Below are 26,408 nucleotides of genomic sequence, written 5' to 3' on the forward strand. Positions count from 1 at the left end.
ACAACGTAAAGCCTGGTTCCCACTAGGACGCAACGCAAAGACGTAAGCCGCAATACAAGCGAAGTGATCAATCACAAGCGATAGTTCGAATAATCCATAACTTTTGATTGGTCAATTCACCTGCGTTGCGTCTTACGTCCATGTGTTGCGTCCTAGTGGGAACCAAGCTTAAGTGAGTTGACCAATTACAACTGATGGATTGTTCTGACTTTCGCTTGTCATTGGTCAACTCGCCTGCGTTGCGTCGACGCCCTTGCATTGCGTCTCTAGTGGGAACCAAGCTTAAGTTGACCAATTACAACTGATGGATTGTTCTGACTTTCGCTTGTCATTGGTCAACTCGCCTACGTTGCGTCGACGCCCTTGCATTGCGTCTCTAGTGGGAACCAAGTATTAAAGACATTATTACAAGTCCTTATTTCATTTAAAGCACAAAACGAAAGACTGATACGTTTCATTGTACAACTGTATTATACAAAATGTGGTATTTACAGCAGAGTAGTCTTTATAAATACACATAAATTATACTATACAGAAATAGGAACTGTGTATAATTACAATTAGACATATTAGTATTAGTTTATTTCAAGACAAAGTTTCAAAAAATGTTAATAAGCCCACGCAGAAAAAAATGAGCCTTAATTTTTTTAATTTTTTTTTTTGCAACTGTAATACTATTGGATGATTGGTTAACAATTCTATTTTCTTGAATGCCTTGCAAATGTAATGGATCAATTGTTTTATTAGAAACGCCTTATCAATACAAACATTATATTTGTCAATAAATAAAAATAAAGATATTATTCCATATCATCAATGAAGTCTACTCCGAAACTAACCGAGTTATTCCCAACATGATTCTCGTCCGTGTCAGTAATGGTTGTCGTGTCGCTGTCTTTTTTCTTTGAACGTTCAGCAAAAATGAGTTCATCTTCGTCATGAAATGGTATACTATAGCTGGAAGGTAGTTTAGAATTAGTTGACTCTTCACAACCAGACCGAACAGAATCAATGCTATCACTAGTTGAGAGCCTCAACGCGTGCATTAAATTGCTGCCTATTTCGTCTACGCCTTTTTCTGGTGCGCCTAGGATGCTTTGTACATCTAATATATTATTGTTGATCTTGCGAAGCGCGCCAACCATGTCCGTCTGTAAGTTGGCTACCGTTTGCACCATTACCTTTCCAGTTTCGTCAAATTCTTCCTTGGAGTCAAAATGGTATCGTCTGCCAATTTTTGAAAGCAATTTCTGAATAATAAAAGAACATAAATTAAACAAGATTTCTGATTTGTATGATAACTTTAGACTTTATATAGATCATCATATGACATCGTAAATTGGCACACTCATAAATCACTTGATATCAAAATACATACGCACATACATTTCATGATTAAAGATAAAAAAGACTGCTAACCTTGTAACTTAACCTGGCCTAGCTTTTTATATATAAGGGAAATTAGGAATAGTTTTTGTTGATACCGTATATATAAGGGTAGAGCTTTATCAACCTATTTCGATACATTTAAATTTACCTATTAACTGTTGAATCCTTTTAGAAATGTAATTTTTCTTCGTTCAAAATTACGAAAACGAAATTAACCAGACATGTGCAACCCAGTTACGGCATGTAATTGGCAACTATAAAACTAGGTTTTTGTACGTTATGTATCAAAATGCTGATGTCGACTCGTTAGTCGTTACTGACGCATTGTAACTGGTTGTTGACGCATTGTAACTGGTTGTTGACGCTTTGCTCAGCAGAATACACGTTTCTGTTTTTCTTTTGTAATGTAGTATCTTGTAACAAATATGGACTTAGTGGAAGTTAAGCTCCATATTTAGGAATAATAATCAGCAGATCTGTCTAATTACGTTCACCGGAAAAGCAAAATATGCGGGATAATTTTAAAATGACTCATTAGAAGGCAAAGCTAGGCCTAGACCTACTTCAGTAATGATTGAACTTAAAATAAATTAGACTTGTGGCGAATACTCGTCAACAGAAACGATCTCTACAGACATGAAGACCCTTGTTAATATCAACACACATTCAAGAAATCTTATTTAGAAAATATTCCCATATGTATCAGGCCTCATTACTTGTCATCGCCTTTGGGTTAACAGTATTTAAATGTTAAATCCTTTAGCCAATTGATCATCCCGCTTCTAAATCCAGAAAGTAGACATTCAATTTATATACAAGCATCCATAACTAGAAATCTGAAAGTGTATTCTTTCTTGCTGAAACAAACAAACCAACAAATTTTTAAAATGTCTTTTGTCGAATGTGTGCAAAACTATTCATTATTAATTTCAATCAATCAATCAATCAAAAACAATGTATTCCATAAAACCATGGATAAATATTTAAAAATGTCATCAAAAAGTTTTGGAAAAGGGAACTTAAAATAAGCAAAGCTCTTAAAAAACAGTAAGGTAATAAGAAGTTACTTATATCAATAACAATAACAACAAAAGAACAAGAACAAACAAGAATAAATTACTTTTAAAGAAATTCGAATCATCATCAGAAAGTATAATTTCATTCTACGGTTTGGGTACATTCTAAGAAGGTCTGATATCAGATTGTAGGGAAATATAAAATTATCTCACGACCAAAATGCTGACAACTTTGACAGAGTGCGTGTACGGCAATAGAGAAATGAGTGTATGTATGTTCGTTCATCAAAGTAACATAGAAAATCAGGTGATATTATATATAGCAGGTGAATATAGTGTAGAGCAGCAGCATTCATTGACTTTATGTCTACATCACATTTCTTTTTGGTATTTACTGCATCCTTTCCATTTCCGTATTATCAAATGTCTGCGGCATATAACCGACTAAAATATCATTTTTTCTTAATACTTTCTCTAAAATTTCTTTCAAATTATTGATATTTGACTAATATTACACATTTATCTCATTTTCAAATGTGATATAGGAATCATATATTACATGCGCGTGATCTATGACGTAAAATGTAACCATGGAAACTTCCCTCATCATGTAACTAGACTACATTAGTTACGGTAAACAGTTTGTCTAATTTTCACAAGTTATGAACTTTCTATTTTGTATGGTTAATATGATAATCACACAATGTTTCACGTGAACCATAACGTCTGCCTTAGCTTAATGATCTTGACTTTTGTTCAATCGAAATGATGTTGTCTCAAGTAATTATAATTTTCAAAATAAATAGATATGAACGTTTCCAACCATTAATTCGGCTTTTAGTCGCGTGGACGCGACTCTATAGTTCACTATGTCGGTCGGTCGGTCGGTCTGTCGGTCTGTCTGTCGGTCCGGTATCACTATGCGTTTTAGCACGCGACTTATGGCTGTTGGCCTTGTTTTGTAATAAAATAGCTGTAAACAATGTTAAACACAGTTAAATAGAGTTGAATTATTATTATAAAACTTATGCAAGCCTAATACATAGCTTCTTCTTCTTCTACTTGCTGTTGTTATCTCTGGCCTTGTGCCGACGGTGTACAAGCTAGACTGGAAGCCTATAACTCATGGGAAAACATAAAGTGTAAAAAACAGTAATTTTAATTTTAAAATATTTACTTTGTAATGAATCCAGAATTGACTTTTTGCTCGTGAATATCCAGCCTGAAAGAAAAAAAGATTATTAGAATAGTAAGAAGTTCTTCACTTATTGTCTTAAGAACCCCGCTTTCGGCATTTTGCGTTTGGAAGCCCTAAAACGCTGATTGTTTTTGGGCATGCGTAATTCATTCTTAGATCTTACAGTTTTGGCAATAGAGATATGCCTACTGTATTTCAATATAATTAACGTACCTAACACAAAACTCATCAATCTTAATGCAAGTTCACAATTTCGTTACTCGTCTTCTGAATTATTGAGATAAGTTTTGATTTGTCTAATCTAGATAATTAGAACCCTACTAAATTAGATGAAGGGTCAATCTAAGAACGGTTTAGATGGGGCTTAGATTCTGTGAACCTTGGCTAATATCTTTGGTATAATTATTATTTGGAAATGTTGGAGACTCTTAGTTATGAACATTTAGAAATATGTATCTGTATCTAATTTGGTTTTCTGCAGGTTAAACTTATAATGTAAATTATTTGATTATTTATTTATTATTCGACCAAATCTAGACGGAGGAGCATTACATTTGATAGGATCGTTGATTACTGGTAATCAGAGAAGCGTAAACTATTCTACACATTGATTGGGCTTCGGAATTATTTCCCCGTAAATAATAGTAATTCATATATACCACCATAGGCCTACTGATTTGTATTTAAATCCATATCTTCTCGAACAATATTGCCGCCTCGCATCTGAGTAATCTCACAAATTGGAAAAAAGTGGCCAAATTAAACATCGACAGATGCAGTTAAATGTATCTTCATTTAACTACATCGAGAGATGCAGTTAAATGTATCTTCATTTAACAACACTTATAAGAACAAATGTAGCCCGATGTGTTTATTTTAAGCCTTCTAAAACTCTGTCCACACTATCAAACTTTATGTGACAAAACAAAATTTGGCAAAACTAGATAGTGTAGACTGAACTTTGAAAAAGTTGGCGTCTTCTTGCAAGGAAGCTGCCCGTCATTAGTCCGGTTTTATACACGTTTTATTAACACCCCCCCCCCCCCCCCACCCCCGTCCCACTCTATATTTTACTTACTGTCATGGTTCATCAATCTCATCATAATGACCATAATGCGACTATGATTCTCAAATTTAATATAATTCTTATTTACTAACAATAATCATTCTAATGTTCTCAACTCAATGTATAATGATAATATCAAATGGAGCTTAGTACGTACTAAAATGAATCATCCAGGGCAGGTTTAGTTAGACATGGTAATTAAAATATAATACGTTTTGCATCGACATTCAATATATCATTTGTATGTATATTTCAATCATCCAAGTATGTCACCTGATCACCTCAATATGAATATAAACCTACGCAAAACAGAAATACTTCGTCTTTTAGAAGACTTTGGAGATAATTAATAATAGAAATACAGGTAGATATGATAATATCAGAATGTTAAGGTCAGTTTTAAACCGTAATTCACCCATTGACTGGTATACGAGTATATCCGCGCAAGTGCAAAACAATGATATAATACTAAGTTCAAAACAGATTAAATGGAACTGTGAAACTTCAATGAGCTTTTGAAAATGGTTTTTTTTTAACAGGGAAAAGGTGCCGAAGTTTAGATTAATAATTCGTTAGCAATCGAGAAATATTGTAATATTTTAGCAACTGCATAGAAGTTAGTGAAACTTGTATATAGAGCAGGTGGGGGAGAGAAGGGGGTCACAAAGAGATGTTCTACTTGTAAGCGCTAACTCAATTATTGAGGATATCTTAGCCAAGGAATTTTCTTTAACGTATAATTTTAAATTTTTAACTTTAACTTCTTTCGAATTGTGAAAATGCTATATTGTTTTATTATGTACAACAATGTCTTGTTAATTCTGGAAGATGTGATTGATGTTTCTGTCAGTTTTTTGTTTTAATTGTTATTGTGTATTTGTTATCTGAGGCGCCTCTGTGTAATATATTGAATAACAAAAGGGGTGGGGGTCACGCTTGCACCAAATTCAGTATATAAAATAAAACCATGGTTTACCCTGTTGTGCTTCAAAGATTCTGAACACGGGAATCCCAGAATGCACTTGAGGCGTCTAAAACATGGGCCTGGTCTTGGTAACAAGTTGAAAGGCGGTGGAATGGTGATGCTGTCGTCAAAATACTCCAACCAAAGTTGGGATCTTGCGTACTTCCATTCAATGTCAGCATCTTCCTAAAACATGGACAATTAAGATAAACATATTAAGCATTGCATATATCTTTTGAATAATCTGAAACGTGCTCTAATTTAGTCAAAATATATGTTTCTATTTTTAAAATTGCAGGCGCACGTAAGTGTTAAATACGCTACGCATTTTCGTTTTCAACTCTCGATATGACTATTTTTTTTTTCTTCTGTAAATTCTCCTTTTCTTGGACGCCATGTTTTAGTGTCATCAGTTTTAGGTTGTACGTTGGACATGGTTTGTTATGGTCAATAGTTTGAATGGTCTTTAATATTTGACCAACCAATTAATGTTCGATGGCGTATTCACCTGCACTTTGAAGCCCGTATTGGAGCTGCTGTGTGAATTGACTGCTCACTCAATCTTCAAATGAAATATTCTCACCATCCAACTCATAAATATTTATTGTATTAACTTTATTTGTAAACGTCATACCTCAATTTTTGTGTACGTATTACTCATCATTGCAATCAGAAGGTTCAACAGGACCACTATGGCAAACACGTGATAGAGAGAATACATCCCCATTCCTGCTACCTCCGTTATATCATGGTATTTATCGTGACCCGTAAACACTGTAGTCTCTGATACGCCGAACAGTGACCAGAACAATGATAATAAACTGTTAGTTAGGCTGGAAAAAGTAAAGTAAAAATATGGAGTGTGTTAAATAATTATCTATTAACATCCATTGCTCGTTCGATTTATGATATGAGATTGTACTCATCTGCCATTATAGTTTGTTAGATTTGTATATATTGAATGTTATATATCGCGAATCGGGCTATATTATTATATGACTATAGGCCGATCTACACACAGGACTCGGACACTTTCGGGTTATTATTATGCGACTATAGGCCGATCTACACATGCGACTCGGAAACGGGTTATATATTATGTGACCAGGAAAGAGTGAAATTACTTGATGTGACTAAGCCGATCGACACTCATGAATCAGAAACTTACGTTTTAAAACCAATAACACCAAATATATCTTGTTCGTAATACCAATATATCTGATTCATCCCGAGAGAAAATGCAAACCAAACGAAAACAAAAATGAGCATAAACTTGGCAATATCAACAAGAGTCCGCAGGAGAGATATATGCATAGGGCCTACGTGGCGACTCCACACCAGCAGCTTCATCATCCGAAGAACGGCTAACACTTTGGCGAACGCTAGAGCCACGTCTGCGTATAGGATCAGAATGTCTAAGTTATCGGGAGAGCTTGAGTCGCCGTTATATGGGCTAGGTTTGTAGAGTTTTCGTTTTGATGCGGTAGATGTTGCTGACTTGGATGTTGACTTTTCGGCACATACTTTCTTGATGCCATCCAGTTCGTCCTTCAGCCACGTATATTCTACAGGTATGGTGCTGTTAGGTGAGGCAGTTGCTGATGGTGATGTTGTTGTTAAATCTGTGCCTCGTATCTGAAAATAAAACAGGATTAAACAAGTTATGTATTATAGGGATTAATGTTTTTATTTCTATAGAAAGATCGAATAAGTAGGTCTAAGGTCCAAACATAACCAATAGAATCACGGAGAAGTAGTTTGAGGCACAATTGCATAGGCGGATAAAACAAACACAATACAACAGATATAACATTTGATTCAATTATTAGCAATGATTGAAGTGGCGTAACGGTTATGAGCGCTCACTGGCTAAACCCAGGGGCCCGGAGCTTATGGGGCCCATGGACAGTGACCAGAGGAAAAACAGGCATAAAAATAAGTCGAAAAGGATAAAAACGCCCGAGGCCTCCAGCGCTGGAGGACCACTTAGGGTTCCTAGTCTAGGGGCCTCAGGTCTCTACGTTATGCCACAGAATGATTGTCGGGGGGACACTGAGAAAAAATCAAAAGGTTTACTCTTGCTTCGGAGAAATAATTATTTCTCCCTGCTCTTACAGAGTACCGATGTCTTTTACCTGTATCCATGTTGTTATCAATATGAAAAAAGTATTTTGAGGCACAATTGTCATAGGCGGATACAAACACAATACAACATATATAGCATTTGAGAAGGAAGTCTCTTACACAAAACCGACGAAAAGTGTTTTACCTGTATCCATGTTGTAATCGATATGAAAAAGTAGACCCAGAATAACGACAAATACAAGGCATCATACAAGGTCTTCCATTGGACTGCCTGTCGGTTAATTTCGCAAATTAAGTACCACGTTAGGCCTAGGACAAAAAAGAAAAAAGAATGTAAGATACCCATTTTGTTTGGTACTCGGACGTTTTGCCGAATGCCATTTAGCCGCATTAAATGTTGTATACATATTACAGTGATATTGGTTGGTAGGCATATGTCCAATAACTTAATTTGGACAAGGTAGGCCTACAGTAATAGGTAGGCCTACAAGCCTACTTTAAATAAATTTGGTAATATCTCAAAATATACTTCTTTGCGCTAAATATTGATAATTTACAACAAAATATAAATGTCTAAACCAAACCCTGGCTTATGTACCAACAAATGAGGTTCTCGTTGAAACATAAAAAATAAAAACAGTTTGTCGGTCTTCTCACGAGAAACTTTCACGACAGAATAATCATTATGATTGATTGATCACTTTATTTCAGAATAAATATTCCATATACAAAAAAGGAAAAGCATATTAATTGATTTAGTGAAGAGATTTGAAGATCGTAACAGATATTATTCAAAACTCTTATTCTAAAACCATAGACGCACTTGCGTACATGCTCGTAAAAAGAATTCTCCTGGTGGCAAGCATGTTCCTGAAAAAATATATAAATTATATTATCATGGAATATTAGTGTTTTTTTTGTGATTTTTTTGGCTGCAAATATACTGTATAGTAAACATTATACTTCAAAGGAACAAAATACAATGCTATATACAGTACGCCCTCATGAGCCATAACGTGAACATCTAGACATGCAAAACTCGTTCCCTGACGGTATGTTAATTTCATGTTCTCAAATTATTGAAATCACTAATTTATTTCAAATCATTTGCCATGAACGAATTCCTTGGGATTTAAATAAGCCACTAGCTATTGCATTTCACAAACAATTAAGAAGAATTTAGGCTTGTTATTAGAGCAGACATTAGAATGAAGTAAATCCTATAGAGAGATTTGGAGATTAAAAATTCTTTTTTTTAAAATTTGAATAATTTGGTTTTTTTTTAATTTAAATTATGAATACAATGGCATTGTTGAATTGCACAGGTTTGTTATATATCCAGCCTTTGCACCGTTACATCCATTACATTAGTATTATTGTTTATTTGTTGCTTAAATCAACGTGTTATTGATTTTTGTCTGTTGCTTGTTTTAGCAATTTAAGGAAGAGTCACGAATAACAAGAAGTGTATTTTCCATTTTTTTTTGCTTTTGTTCTCCTTTCTTGCCTGTCAAGGAGGCACCGGATCCCTGAAAAGATCAAGACTTAACCGATGCTAACTGGGGTACTTACACACTGTTCCCCAGTTAGCGGTGTATCCCCATACTCCGGTTTGGGTGCTACCTTGGTGTTTTTGTCTTTTTGCTCTCTTCCTTTTGTTTTCCACTCTTTCTCTTTATTATCGAGCGCATAGAGACATCGTTTATTTGCGCTATATAAATCTACTTATTATTATTATAATTATTTTTAAAAACAATTAATATAGATAGCTTCCACATTTCTAATTAATTATTATAATTCAATAGCACTAATACACATAAAATGATATTTCCATAGGTTTACTTCGATACTATATTGAAGTACTTTGAATGATTTCCCTAGGCATATTGAAACAAAATCATATCAATGTACAATTTCATATCCTCCCTTAGGATTCTGTCTTGTCACGAATATCAACAATAGACTGCGATCTATTCTTAATATGCATGCATTCAGGATATACCTCAATAGATGTGTTTTAATAGCGATATTATTGATTTCATGTTTTTGTTATTGTATTTAGTAAACAGATTGTGATTTGATTATGGGTATTTTTCGATACGTGAAATATAATAGAGTGGATTGGAGTAGGGAGAAAATCTCTTAGGCGCCTGTTTTTGTCTCAGTATATAATTTTGGTTAATTAAATTTGGGAAGGAGGCCTCAATCACTTAGGTCTAGGCATTAGACTTCTTTGCCCATATATACCGGTTATCGTTTGAACCTGGTATTTTTTCAATGAATGTATCCGTATGATTGTGTACAGCTTGTCATTTATTTAGTTTCACGTTTTAATTAGTTTTTTCGTAAGTTTGTATCTTAATTTAAGCGTGGTTCACACTAGAACGCAACGCAGCGACGTATCGACGCAAAGTGCTGCATTGCTTTAGATCCATGCTATTACCTATATCTGTGTTTTAAATATTATAAAATTACTTACTAAGAACATATATTGATATAAGTATGACAGAAGCATATGTTAACGTGTCGGTTTCATTGGCGGCTGAGTTAGGATCATGTGTGCTAGCATAGTTGTTGACGATGATAAGCAAGAAGAAGGTGAACTGTGAGGCGGAATGGCAGATGAACTTGATGTATGGGATTTCTATCCATCGGCCTGGCTTCCAGTTTCTTGAAAGAATATTAGCAACAGCAAGGACAGGGAACAAAAAGGCCGCAGACAATGTAAATATGATCGTCTTAATGCTGCTCTGGCTTCGATGTATCGACAGGTCGCGGTACCATGTCTCCGTCAGATATTGTTGACAGAATCGATGCGCGACAAACTGTTTAAAAAAAGAAGAAATTACACATTATATTATATATGATATATAAAATAATTATTATGTATAATATTTATAATACTAGAATGGATGCGCGACAAACTGTTTAAAAAAAAAATTACACATTATATAATATACAAATAATCCGAGAAACTTTTTTTTCGTACACAAAAATGTTTTAAAAATACTATTAAACGATCATTTAATAGTGCGTACTATTGCAGGCCATGTGACTCACAGTCGTCCAATCAAATGACAGGAATTTATTTAGGTGTTATATAATACCTGATATAAAATAAGTATAATATTTATAATAATATTAGAATGGATGTGTGACAAACTGTTAAAAACCCCATTTCACATTATATAATGATATAAGATAATTGTATAGTTATTTAATTCTTTTGTGTGTGGGCGTGTGGGTATGGGTGCGATCTGGCAGTGGAAAATCAAATCTCTCTGAGTATAAGGTCTGTATATTCTCCACTTTGTTGACTGGTATATTCACACTGGCTATTAATAAAGTAGCTATAAGCTTGCAGTGGAAGAAACACACGATATAGTTGTTATCTCCTTACTTCGGTTTGGGTATTTTTTTGGCATGGTTGGAATCCCTTTTATCGTATTAGTTTATGTACAGTGCTTAGAGGTTTCGCAACATTATGCGCTATATAAATCCAAGATATTATTATTATTATTATTATCTACATTTTACTAATTCTAAAATTATGACAATTATTAAATATGTATTACGTTAAACCAGGTCCGGAAAAGATTAAGCACAATCCATAATTACAACTCGTATAGAATGAAATAGTGGTATAGGCCTAATAGGAATATTTAAATAGTAATTCATTTTGTATAAATTATATTATTATTTTGTATGAATTAATAATTCATACAATATGACCTTGACTGTTTTAACTCATCAAAGATACAAGCCATATTAATGTCCTATGTATGCATTTCGCTCTGGGAGATATTTTCCCACTTCTAATACCTATGCACCTATTTACACGTCACAATCTCAATATTGTAAGCAATTTCGCACATAAAGTTATATTTCTCAAGACGTCATATCTTAACTATTACTGGTTAAATTTTAACCATTTTACTACATTTAATCTATTTCAATACGTCTTTATCATGAATTCAGACTCTTATTTTATAATTATACTGTAAAGCCAAACATTTTCGCGGCCCTAAATTTTCGCGATTTTACATTGTTAACTATTTCGCGACCTTTTATTATCGCGATTTGAGTTTCTTGTGTAATTTGTTGAATCAAATTGGCGAATGTATACATGTAAAAAAAACTCTACTTTGTACTTGATTTGCTTGGATCAAAATGTAGGTCCTTTGAGCATCCTTTCCGATGGACTCTTTTTATGTGAGTCTTGTTGATTGTACCATTACCTGTACCTTATATATGTAAACATGCATTTTCAAAGCAGTTAGCGTATCCATGTATTAAGGCCTATGTACTATGTAAATTATACCACTCTCTACGTGTGTATTCAATCCTATTGGTGTAACAGTAATCCTAATCAAAGTTTCAAATTGGTCAGCTCAATAGATGGCGCTATAACGATTTATTTATTTTTTCTCGCTGTAATGATATTATTTGATTATTATAAAATATACCTATTATAGTTATATTAATTATTATATTTTGTAGTTTAGATCCTAAAAATAATTCTTAATAGATTAAATTATGTTGAGATTAAAACAAATGTAACTGCATTCATTAGGCAGGTTGTTGCTATGCATTGTTTCAGATGTCATGTGACCTATTAACAGCCACGTTTATTAACAAGTCATTATTGAATAGTATATTAATGACATTATTAAATCACATTCTTTTCCCTCGAGCCCTTATTTTTATTAAAAAAGAAACGTTCAATTTGGCCTCAGTGAATAAAGAGTGCAATCTTCTCGTAAAAAGTTTTTTTTTAAATGTTGAATAGCGCCCTCCCATCGTACAAAATAATAAAACTGATGACTTGAAACTCTACTTTTAGTGACATTCAAATGTACCATTATATTATTGTCAGAGAAGAATAATTTCTATAAAAATTACTTACGTTAGTGAAATTTAGTGTTGGTTAGTGTTACTTTCAATAAGGACAATCAGCGCAGATAGTGAATGAGTGAATTAAAAGTCAATCAAAGTTACCTATATGTGCTCAGATACCACTGGACCAGAGGCTAAACATGCAATTATAAGTCTCTGATCTAAGTATGTCTATACTATTTTCATTTTAATGCATATAATTCTGTAATTCCTATTCGAAACGCTGTGTTTATAAAAAAACACATACACATAATGTCGCCAAAGGATCCCCAGACTGTAGTATCGCTATCAATAACGCATTAGCTCCTCTGATGCTAGAAACATTGCTCGACACATTATACTACAATTAATTTAAAACGACTTATATTGGATAACAATATACATGAATATGTGGTATAATACCGCTCATGTCAATAAAGAAGATATAACAATCATTTTGATTGCATGGCTGTTACGGTTGGATGGAAAATACCTTTCATTTTACTTCTACGAAATGTTGTTGCAAATCGAAACTTCATTTCGAAAGTTCTGATTCGATGGCACAACTCATGAATACATTCTTAAATTTAAATTTGCAACACTTACCTTTTTCTGACCACAATCTATGGCAAGCTTCACTCGTTTTGGAGCTAATGTTTTTATTTCTGTCTCATCTTTCCTGTCTTTTGCGTAGTTAAACAGTATCATCTGCTCCTGTGAGCTTCGAATATGATCAAGAAGATCGGCCGCATAGCTCTCGCACTGCTCAGCTAAAGCGTGGAACTCGTCCCCAAATTCCACCCTCCAATATTTCAATTCCTGAAGGCGTTTACTCAGTCTAAACGCTTCGTTTATCGGATCAAGAGCCGTTAACGATATATAAGCCGGACTAGATAAAGCTCGGTAAATGTCGTAAGTGGATATACAGCTCTCTAGTGTGTAATCTTCCTCATCTTCCCATTTACTTGGTGAACATATCTCTGACCCATTCTTCAGCAGGATTTTGATGATGTGATAATTGTTTAGATGTGCAGCGTGTATTATTGGCGTGATGATCGGATTAAAGTCACCATTTCGGGAAGAAACCTCCAATATTGCCTAAATTATAAAAACACGTTATTAACTTTATGCAGAGGTAATTCTTTGCATTGTGTACTCGGAGTTAGCTCCAGGTATAACATTTGTTTCTTTTATTTAAAACGTATTTATACAGGATAAAAATCAGGTATAAATATTGCACCTGTTTTACATATGGTCCTGTTTTTTTTAGAGCAATAGATTAAAAACATTCATTAAAAAACTTACAAAACAACTTTAAAATCACAAATAAAAAGACAGACAATATTTACATTTCTTGTAGCACCACTTTTTTAAAATGTTGGCTTATTGCTGCTTTCAAATATGGTAGTTATATGCTCAAATATGGTAGTGATATGACGTCATCATGTCCATATATTTATAAGTGAATTAATAATTGTTTTTAGTCGCGTGCAACGCTAGCTCACTATGTCGGTCGGTAAACACTAACTCAAATTTGCACACGCGACTGCGGCCATGTATATGGCATTGTTTTTGTTTTGTTTTACCGAAGTGAATAACTTTATTAAAACTGCAAAATGGCCTATTTCAATTAATTTATTAATGATTTTATTAATCGTAATTCTTCATTTTTTGAGGTGACAATACATCTTTAACCAATATCATAGTTTACAACTTGAATTATGTAACAACCTTTACATCCTCTTTGATTGTAAATCAATAAGGCACAATAAAACGTTCATCTTAATCGCACAATGTACTTTGAATCATATATGTGATGATGAAGATATTATCACCAACTACAAAATCCATTACGAACGCAATTTAATACATCTTCCGTATTCAAATTTTACTACCTACTCAAATAGCTTCAGGGTACTTTAGAGTTAGAACGGATTTACAAACTAAAAATGTAAATTATAAACCCAATACGACAGTAGAAAAAAATTAGAATAAAACTATATTTAACAATTACAACAAGGTATTTTACTTTGATCCACCAATTCAATTGGTTTGCGGTTCACCGTGTGTTTCCAAAAAGTAAATAAGAAGTTTGTGAATATCTCTACCAGTGGGCGTATCCCATGTGAAAGCGGCAAAACTGTAAGATTCTAGACCAGGTGTATACCGCATCCTGTATGACAATGCGGCAAATCTGACTTTAAAAAAAACGCTAAGAAAGCCACAACAGAAGAGGAGAACCTGATAAAACATGCATACAAACATGAGCACATGCAGACATGCTACAATCATTGGCATTTCAGAAACACACCACACCGATATTCTCAACCATACTTTCATGCTTTTGGAAATACAGGGTGTACTTGTGTTTACTATCGCCATTGTAAACCTTTATAAAATAATAAAGCATTTGTCGTCGCTAACCATATTTAAAACTCGCAATATGGTATTGTTCCGACTAAATTATGAATAATGTATACAGATATCATTTTACATGGAGACAGAGAATGTATCTTCCGAGTATAGCATCTTATCTTAACTGAATTGCAAAATAACATATGCATAACACATGATGTTCGTTATAGACATTAAAACATTACAGTGTGTTACCAACATTATAGTAAACATTCTGTCATGTTTAGACTTTGTTCTGGGCGCGCAAGCAATAAAATTGGAATGTTTGTTCTCATAAATTTTTTAGAAAATAGACATTTTCAAGGTAAATTTTCGGTGTGTTTTATGATGTTTGTGTATGATGAGACATTGACGAATCCAAATGATACAATAAGTGATACACAAATAGTATTAGTATTGATAACGTTGTCTGCTGAAAGGAATCCTGTCATTAAGTCATCAGGTTTAATGGAGCGAGATTATTGCGCGCCAAAATAAATTATTGACATTTTGCTGGAATTATCAGAAAAAAGGTTTATTCAAAAACAAAATGACTTTTAACTAGATCGTTTGACATTTATAAAATAATTTGTACCGTTTTCTAAATGTTAGATTGACATGAGTAAAGACTGTCTTATATGTTTAATGATCTGCAAACTGGGCATAATTTTAAATGTTTAGTTTAAACTGATTTTATTTTATCATGGTAGTACAAACTTGTTTATAATTACAAATTGTGGGACTTGACGTAGTCTATAGATCAGTTGGTTACTTAGGCCTAATCATGGGTTGTTGTCCGTAGAAAAGAATCTTTAGAAAAATACTTCATATGTTATGTAATTGTAATTGTTTCGTTGGAGAACAATTAAATAATTTGTACACATATCATTCCTTAAAGTTATATTGCAACTTTTGATAATGGAAAAACAATAACAATAATTATACTAAGGTGGATATCCCTATTATCAGGAAACACATTTTTGGAAACGTTTACTTAATGTTCAATTAGTTAGTAACATCCTATTTGCTTTCTATAGAGGAAAAATCAGTTTAAGCATTTTCTTAATACATTAAGTGTATGCTAAATTTGTTATAGTATGATATTCTAATGTTAGATTTGATGATAATAATGTATTGGAGAAATATATATTGTATGCAATAATATGTAAACCCTGCAATTGATGAGGATTACTCGTATATTGCTCGTTAGCTAGATGATGGAGTAGGGGAATATGTATAATGTCATCTGTATTGTGTTGATTTCATGCTAGTTTTATTTCGATTCATAGATGTTATTTATAGAAGTTTATTGTAATGTTTCACCTTAGCTTACATAGCATGTTTATTGCCATATATTTAAACAAATCTAGTTAAAGATTGGCTTCCACTTGGACGCAACTCAATGGCGGCGTACAATGTAGGTGAGTTGACCAATCACACGTGACAGTTCCCATGATCCATTGCGTTATGAAGTTGTGCTTTTACCCTTTTCTTATCGTTTTCCCCTTTCTCCTTGTTTTTTTTTTTGACGTGAAAAATATATGTATATATATAGTTTCCAACTACAAAATCATTGTTTTAATTTGTTATTCATTCTGATATGGTATACTTAATTCTTTGATTAATAACAAACATAGTACCTATCCTGTAATTATTAAAAACATTACCGTTAACTAAAATACGTTTGTTTACCAATATTTTGAAAGTTATTAGTTGGAAAAATCTGTTCGGATGATATATATAATTTCGAATTCGATGATTGCTTTGTACTTTATTTTGAAATACATTTCAGTACAATTTACTTTATTTTTCTGTCTAATAAATCAATGTAAAGAACAGAACTTCACAATATTTTACCTGTTATCCCTAGGTAGTCGCTAGCAATTATCATCTGACAAGGATGGCGTCTAAAAGGTCTAAGGTGTGATTTCGTATTTTAAAAAAAAGATTGCACGTGGATTTAAAAAAAAAATAAAAAGTGTTCATATCAAGCAATTAGTTAGTGTACAAAACTGAAGAGATTTTTATCACACTTAATATCCAAATAATTAAATATTTGTCAATTTGAAGTATTACTTTTTTTTTCTCATTACTTCATATCTCATTTCTGTCCCTCAAATGTACAATAAATATAGTAAATATAATTATTAGTGATTAGATGTAATATGTTTTTAGCTTAATAGGAAAGTCCACATTTTTATTGAGGTTGTTTTTTTATAGTTACATAGTAGATGCAACATTTGCAAACATTGTTGAGGGTGATACGAACTGACTCACGGAGAAACAAAACTATGAATAAGCGAAACGTGCAATAGTACCGTTATATAACGGTTCGCGATACAAAATGTCAAAATGTTCATACTAAAGAGTTGTTCCCACTATAGCGACGCAACGTAACGCAACCCACGTAATAAATGCCCTTCCAATAATTGTATTTGCCCCCGCCTGCGTGAAATCAAACCTGCAAATCAAATGCAGCATTTTGTGTCGATACGTCGTTGCATTGCGTTACGTCACGTCGCGTGGGAACCACGCTTTACGTAACAAAACTGCAGTATTCCTATTGTTTGCGTTTCATGGCCTCATTCTATTCTTACAATGACTATCAATTATCTTGTCAAATGTATGCGTAATATGGGTATTAGAAAACTGATCCAAATATTAACTTTTCAAATTATTTCATTTATAACTAATTGACATATGCTAATTTTTACCGTGTTGTGCATACACTGTAGTTAACATTATCATCAAATACGAGCGTACAATAGCACATTTAAAACATGACAGCCGTGTAACGAGTAAGCTATAGGTCTCAAAATAAAATGAATTTAGATACATATTAATGTATTCATTGAAATGTAATACTGAAGGACAAGAACAAAAATCGTGTCTATTATTATACGCACTGAATTAAAGATCATTCTTTAGCTGTAAAATGTTTCAATGAACAACACGTTTGAATCAATCATATAAAGCGAAATAATTAACCTGCTCTTAATATGATACTGTGATATTAAAATAAATGCAAATACAACAAAATGACACTCGACATTTGAATAGTTAAGTAAAAAGATAACATACAGCCGACGGAAATGATATTTTACAAAAACATTTAAAAATATTTAGCAATAACGTTCAATGGCGTCATTCAATATGGATGAATTTTAAAGGACATCATTCCCTCCTCCCCCACCCCCTTCCCCCACTCCTAATATTTCACTTGCAATGCACCTCTTACACACAATGCTATCCGCCTCTCGATGATCTAAAGTTATTGTCATACAACGTCAAAAATACTTTTGAAGTGCAGGCATTATATTTTGTGAATAAAATAAAAATGAATAATGAGTTATATTTTTCTATATATTAGGTATAACCATTGAATGCAAATGTATGCCAACAAATGAATAGTACATTTATTATGAAAGTTACAGAAGGCTATAGACAATAGTATCACAGTAAACAATGTGCTCAGTATTATGTAACAAGTAGTTGCAAACTTAAGCTCTGTCTACACTATCAAACTTTATGGGACAAAAAATGTGATTTGCCCATATGGACATGATGATGTCATATTACTACCATATTTAAGCATAACTACCATATTTAGGCACATCACAACTTGTTTGTCAAACTAGTTAGTGTAGACAGAGCCTTACTTACAGTATAGTTAGTAATGGTTAGGTTTAGGTGTATTGGAATGTAGCAATCTTGCGCAGGATTGGTAACGTGTTACAATGGCGAATGATGGAATTCAAGAGCATATAAAGTAATAAAGAAAAAGACTGCATATTCTTCATTTACCTTATTTGAGGTAAGTTCCGCATAATCACAGATTAACTCAACGGCCTCAATGTATTCAGCATCTACGGCTTTAAGCAAAGAATCTCGAACTTCTACCTTATAATCGATTAATAACTTCAACATCTCTAGAGAAAGATAAAAGAACAACAATAAAAGGAAAAATGATACACTGAACTTTAACCTTTTTATATTGCATACCGTATGTAATATAAACATTATTAAAGAATGTTCCCTTATCATATGATATGCAATAATTGGATAGTAAGTAAGTTGATACGATGATGGGTTTTATGGTGAATTATATGAACATACGGGATTACAATTCAAAATTCAAGATTCTTGCACTCAACCCAATGACTTTTTTTACATTTTGAAATGTCCACAGTTTCTTCTGTTTACAATTTATGTATGTTCGTTGATTAATATGTAATCATTCAAGTCAAGATGAAAGTATTTTACATCTGAAATATTTGTTTAGCATTTATTTATAAATCCAAATTACTGGAAAAAGTGATAACGCTTTGTATATCTACAGAGTCTGGATCTCAATGGAGAAACAAGCTAATAAAATCAAAGTAGAAAAAAGTGCAAAACTACAGCTTTGGTGCAAATTGGTATTTTAGGATAATTGTAGGTTGGTTTTGTGGAAGTTGCTTATCTTGTTAATTTCCTGGTAAAATTGTTTCTCTTTTTGTTTTTTTGTTTGTATGATTTGTATATGGATGTTCTATCCGAAATAAAGAAAATTAATGAATGAATTCGCTTGAAAAGAAATTAGAAATATAATAATAATATAGTCATTGGCTATTTTTTTCACAAATAGTTTACAGTTATCAAATCTAACTAAAAATGTCTCTATATCTAAATACCTGTACTTTTCCAGTTACTTTATTAACAGTACTAACTTTGAAGTCACCACATTTAATTTTACTAGTTCATCTAGTTAACATAAAACAACCATAAATAAAAGTATTAAAGATCTTGATTACCGACGCAAATATAATCTTAAAGACTAAAACAAAGTGCACTGACAAACAATGGCATCGAATGATATTAATGGATAATCTTCACTGTATACGTAGATATAGTCATGAATAATGATAACGGTTCTATATCCACTTACGAGACACTCTTTCCAAGTCAAGTCCTTGCCGGAGGGCTTTATTTTCGGACTTGATGAATAAGAGATCAGAAAACCAAAACTATTATTTAAATTAAATCTATAAAGATTTATCCAAACTGCATTTATCATTTTCTGAGAATGACAATTTTTGTCGAATATTATGTACAAATAATTTTGAAGCATTAGTTTTTTTATGTAACCTAACAAAACATAACCAACACACGTCCGACAAAACGTACGTGTGGTCGAATATATTGATGCAAATTGTAGAAAATGGAAAACTAAATCTATAAATACATTTGTTATTTTACAGATTTTCGAATAATAAAGCATACTTTTTGACGAAACACATTTGATAATTAATGGAATCAGTTCAGAAACAATGTGTCTTGAAAAAAATCGGAAATGGTTCTTGTAAGAATATTTATATTTGTGCGCAAGTTAATTTTAAAATTCCAAAACTGAATAAGCAGGTCACACCTCAGGGGATATAGATGGGTAGGAATAGTGTTTGTTTCGAAAGCTTAGTGTTTGCCCCCGCCTGCGTGAAATCAAACCTGATGTGATGTTTGCAGCACTGTTGCGCGTCGGTTCCCACTTTTTTCTGGCTGTTAATCATTTTGATTTTCTTTTTTCCTTATTCTTCATTAAGATTTATCTACTGAACCCATAGTGTTGTCATTTTCAGTAATTTGCGTTTGGATTTATAGATATCAATAATGCGCTAGAACTTACTTAATATTCTTTATCATTCATCTGTTAATTTTGCGCATGGTCAGCGATGGGCAACACAATGGTCAGCGATGGGCAGCACAAATTATTCTAGACACAATCCTGTCCAATTGTCAAAATCTGGTACCATAGGGAAGTATAATATGATACCATTAAAGCGAAAACTAAAAAAACAAATTATGCTAGATTTGTAATGATCCCGTATGAATGAAATGAAACAACTCTGTTTTAGTCAAGTCAATTTAAAGGTCCATAATTTAGCATGGAGGATCGTCCAAAGTCAAAATACTTACTTAATTAATGTTTTGGATCAAAATGTAATATGCGAATAACATGAAACATGAGAGAACTAGCTCTCGTTAAATTACGGTCATTTGAATGGAACGTAAACTTAATTACTCGTGAAGATATATAGCGGCTCTTATAAAGTAATTGTAGAATTATATTGTTATTATTTTCATAATTAATTAATATCATTATCATTACCGGCACCAAAATTATTATTTCAGCTCGAAGTAAATTTATATAAGTTTGTTAACATTTAAAATCACATCCACCAATTACAGCGTTAATAGAAAATATATATTATTTTTCTTTAAAAAAAAACAATTAAGTTATTAAAATAAGAAACAAACATGTTATTAGGCACACTAATGCAAATTAATATTTATGTTTTAAAGCTACATACAAATACCGTCTCTCTCAAGAAAAGTTTAACTTGAATTACTTTTCAGCCTTTTGACTAAATTATTTTATTGCATTTATGCATAAATAAATTGATTGTAAAACGTAAGAAATAAATGTACATTTTTGAACGATCAATATTTGTGTTGTTACTAAAAGTAGTGCTTTGAAACTAAGTAAGTTCCTGTTAATTAAGCAAAACCAGATTACGTCATCTTTGCCATATGATACATGTTGAAAACGTTGTCATTTATATATTCCTGATTTGAAGTACAGAATTTCAGGTTACAATAATCGTCAAATCGTGGTTCCCACTAGCGACGCAATGCAACGCAACAACGTATTGACGCAAAGTGTTGTATTGCGAATCACAAGTGGGAACCGACGATTTCACGCAGGCGGGAGCAAACACAATTATTGGAAGGGCATTTTCTTTCGTTGCGTAGACTGCGTTACGTTGTGTCGCTAGTGGGAACCAAGATTTACGTAAGATAACTGACCTTGATCTATATCTGTATAATTTTGATCTTTCGATTTTTTGTTAAATTGTTACAATACAACTCACTAATTATCAGTCCTTGATTGTAGTAGTATAATTGTTATTAAACCTTACCATGATCAATCTTAATTCTGAAAATGTATTTACGAACAAGATAACAAATTGATTACACGTTCTAATGAAATGAAGAATTAAAAGCAAAGATAGATTGAAATAGTAATATACTCACTATATTTAGATTTAGTTGAAGCAAACACACAAAAGTTTTTTTTTCATAACAAACGAATATTTGATTTTTAATTAGAAGTTACAATCCTGAAGATTTGATATATCAATCAAATTTATGACATAGGCCTAATTCTTTCTTCTTTTATTTACCACAAAAAAATTATAAACATTGTAAATACAAACATAATCAATAATGTTTAACTAGTCAAGTTTAGCTCCTAGACAGAAAAATAAACAGTTAAATCAATAAGGGCAACCTTTCTAAACTTTATGCTTAGAAACATAATATTTTTAAATATCTTAAACAAACAAATAATAATCTTCCATTTCTTTTTAGAATTTTAAATCCATATGCCAAAAAGGTATCACGGATGACAGAAAAACTATTGTATCATGTCCACGATTTTGGAAAGAAATGTTATTTAAAGTAAAACTATCTCCTTGACTTCCTGAATAGGCCTACTGATCGTGGTAGTTACTGTGGCTGTTGTGATAGGGCCTAGTCCTCATTCTCTCTCAGTGCAGTATATAAACTGGGAAAGATTAATAATACATTCAGATATTAATCTGATTACAACGAATATTAAATAAAGTAGGTAGGATCACAGGATCTAGACATAATTTGGATGACCTTTGCAACAAAATCATAAGAAATAAGGCTATGAAAATATGCGACGACTCAAACCACCCTTTAAATAAACATTATGTTAAAATGAGATCAAAAAGACTAAATGTGCTGAGATCGTGCAATAGCAGGGTTATGCGATATTTTAATTCTTTTGTTCCGTATTCTATTAGACTGTTAAATGATTTTGCATAATTTTTGAAATTTTTGATGTATTGCAGCTTTTTATTTTTTATGAAATATTGTAATTAATTTTTTTATATGAAACGTTTTTATATATTTTTGTACAATTTTGTGAAAAGCACTCAAAATATTTTCCCATGTGGACGAAATAAAGTTAAAGTTAAAGTTAAAGTTAAATCTCTTTCTACAATATCAAACTTTATTTGACAAAAACAAGGCCATATACATGGCTGCAGTCGCGTGCACAAGTTAGTGTTTACCGACCAACAGATCGACCGACATAGTGAGCTGTAGAGTCCGTTGCACGCAGGAGACTAAAAATGTGATGTGCATATATGGACATAATGATGTCATATCACTACCATATTTGGGCGTATCACTGTCATATTTGAGCACATCACACTTTTTTTTCCAAACTAGTTTGATAGTGTAGACAGAGCTTTAAAACGAATCAATCCAGGGTGGATCAAGTTGTTTAACGGTTGCTGACGTCATGGCTGAAGAGGCTGAATGGAATTATTTAATGTTTTAGCACATTAGCACAACCGTCTTTACACGTTTAAAACCAATATAATTTAGCAGTTATTCGATTAGACCTTGATGACACATCAATTATTAATAAGACTTCTCGACCGAGTTGATTATGCTATAATCCATGTTCAATATCCATTGGGACGCGTCCGCTTAAGAAGGACACTCAGTAAATTATTATTGGCATCATTATCATTTGCATCACTATTGTCATCATCATCGCCTACATTAAACATCTTAAGCCGACATCCTTAAGATTATCATAATCTATATTGTAGCTAATGGATTTCGTCAGTTTAATCAAATCTGTATAAAACAGGTTAAGTCACGTGACTTAATTTCTTAATTCCTTGGTTTCCATGGTGTTTTATTTTTCAAATCTAGTTCAGTGCTAAAATTAAATCTATTTTGTTATGCTACGTGGTCGTTATAAAACAGGATGATTCATATGAAAAAATAAACAGTTGTTTTCCCAATCAGTTTTTGCACGACTGGCGTTTCATAATGCTCCTCTTGTTATTAACGCCATCCACATTATGTCTAATTGCCATATCAGTTTGAAGCTGTCTACACTATCAAACTTTATGTGGCAAAAAAAATGTGATGTGCCCATTATTATTAGACATGATGATGTCATATCACTACCATATTTGTGCAAATCATACTTTTTAACTAGTTTGATAGTGTAGACAGAGTTTCATAGTGTTATATTCAATAACACAGATCATGGGAAATCTGCTAATGTTAAGATTTGTAAATGTAATATATATTTTATATATTTACCTTATACAACAGATACGAATCATCAGTGCGGTACATGACTTATTTTGTACAATATTACATTGCAACAAATTGTACCCTTAGTAGCAATTAACTCAGAAAAAACAAAAAGGTGAATGATTATATACAGTAGAATATCGTCATATTATTTGTATACTCGTTACAGTTTACAAGCTTCAATGGCATCAACTTGTCAACTGTACTATATAACTAGCGTTCACACAATAATTATTTTACTGTCAGTACTGGATTCAACGCGTATAGTCATTAGGACATCATAGAAGGCCACTACGGAAACATTAGTGGTTTTTTGCACTATTTTTTATTCAAACTTTATTTACTTACAAAGTTCATCTATTTTAACACATTGTTTGTGTTTTCTCCGGGGCCAACTTATACTTTTAGCCACTTTGGTAACTAAGTCAGATTAGGTCCATGTGATTACATAATTGTAAGCGTCTTTTTCTACAGTACGTTAGGATAGTCCTAGCTCTGTTTTCAACAATCATCATTTTAGCAAGCTGAATAAATCTAATGCCACTAGAACAATGAATTTTTCTAACCTTTGCCCAATTAGTCTTTTCTGATAAATAATAATTTGCAGAATATTATATTCCGATGTATTTTTGATAACATTTCCTAGTTAAAACGATCGTAAATGGTTGAAATTGGAAAAATACATATATCAGAAATTGATAATTTAAAATATAGTGAAAGGTTTGATGTTTTAATGGTCCATACTTTGAAAGTACAAATTGAAATTGATATTGTAAAATAGATCTCTTGGCGTTTTAAATTGCTCTATCTGTCCGTCTTTCTCTTAAACATCTATCTTTAATACGGTAGTACTATTACATATTAGTTTTAACTGTGTCATAAGTTCTCCAATTATACTATGATGGACAGATATGATAATCAATACAGACAGTAGTATTTAGCCTGATCCTAGTTAAGAAGCGGTAGATTTGCTAGAATTACCATCGTTAGTTACGGTATAGTTGTGATGCTTCCTAAAGATAAACATATTTATCTTTCATCAACGAAGAAAATTCATGATAGTGTCTAAGGAATACGAGTATAAAGAGATAATGTAAGATTAGGAGGCGAAAAATAGAAGTCTAGGGGATTCTTGTAATGTGGAAATGTTTGTTAAATTGAGTAAAAGTAACTGTTTGTTCTTCTAAAACAATACTTCACCATTATCTTCAGTCATCCAATTTTTATTGTCTCATATTTTTAAATTGTATATCTTCTGCCATATATTATTGCTATGCGTGTTTGATTTGTTGTGATTGTCTATGTTGTTTTTAAAGGACCCCATTGGAATTAAGTTGATTTTTCTTTCTACTTTATGGACTATCCTTGGTTTCTTAATTGTATTTGCTTTTAAATTGTTTGTATCCATATTGTTTTGTAATCTTATGTTGAAACCGAATAAAATCAAATCAAGAAATGCGCCTGCTACGATTCTACAAAAATTGTAAAATGAACATATTTTAAAAGCATACCTGTATTTCTTGTATCGATAGCCAAGTCAATGGCAGAATCGCCATTTCTATCCACACAATCTTTGTCAAAAACTTTAATATTCTCCAGCGCAAATTCAGCAGCTTCTCTATCTCCTCAGTAGAAGAAGAAGTACTTCAGCCCAAAATGAATTTTCCTGATTACGTAATATCCGCCGGGTGTTTTTATAACAATGGTTAACAATGGGGATAGTATAAGACAGAGTATATCATTTCACTATAATAATAATAATAATAATAATATTTATTCGGTCATCAATGTAAAAATAACCAGGAATGAGAATAGGCTAAAGCCCAAACAGATTCTGCACTCACTCCATACAATACAGTCAGTTAAAGATAAAACCATATACAAGAAAAATACAAATAAATTATACATTTCACTAGAATTGTTATATAGATAGAAGTGAGACAATATAATTTTTGTAAGATTTGAATTAGTCATAGAGTTAGTAAAGATGCACCTGGTTAATTAAAACTAGTTAATTGAGGTTTTTGATTGATGTATGCCGACATAATCCAAAGACATAAGTTATTTGATCCGGATATTATAACAATGACTAAAACAAAAAGATGAATGAAGTTAAATAATAAGTATGTCTTGATTGAACTATACCGACAGGTAATTAACCATCTTCCAGTCGGGAAAGGAATTTCACACCTTTTTGTCAAACTAGTCTGATATGTAGACAGAGTTTCATTTTAG

At 32.4% G+C, this 26,408-nt stretch overlaps 1 protein-coding gene across 1 annotated transcript; it reads right to left on the bottom strand.

Annotated features, from left to right (window-relative positions):
- Nucleotides 1-688: 688 nt before the first annotated feature.
- LOC144854533 (short transient receptor potential channel 4-like) lies at nucleotides 689-26,051 on the bottom strand. Its single transcript, XM_078712481.1, has 12 exons — nucleotides 26,018-26,051; nucleotides 25,685-25,795; nucleotides 18,792-18,916; nucleotides 13,200-13,691; nucleotides 12,862-12,954; nucleotides 10,198-10,543; nucleotides 7,903-8,027; nucleotides 6,802-7,268; nucleotides 6,268-6,466; nucleotides 5,646-5,819; nucleotides 3,583-3,627; nucleotides 689-1,250 (listed from the first exon to the last, which is right to left on the bottom strand). The coding sequence occupies exons 1-12, from the start codon at nucleotides 26,049-26,051 to the stop codon at nucleotides 801-803; spliced, it is 2,661 nt and encodes an 886-aa protein (XP_078568607.1). The 3' UTR covers nucleotides 689-800.
- Nucleotides 26,052-26,408: the final 357 nt, after the last annotated feature.

The sequence above is a fragment of the Antedon bifida genome, chromosome 10 (assembly GCF_963402885.1).
Source record: "Antedon bifida chromosome 10, ecAntBifi1.1, whole genome shotgun sequence".
Lineage (NCBI taxonomy): Eukaryota > Metazoa > Echinodermata > Crinoidea > Comatulida > Antedonidae > Antedon > Antedon bifida.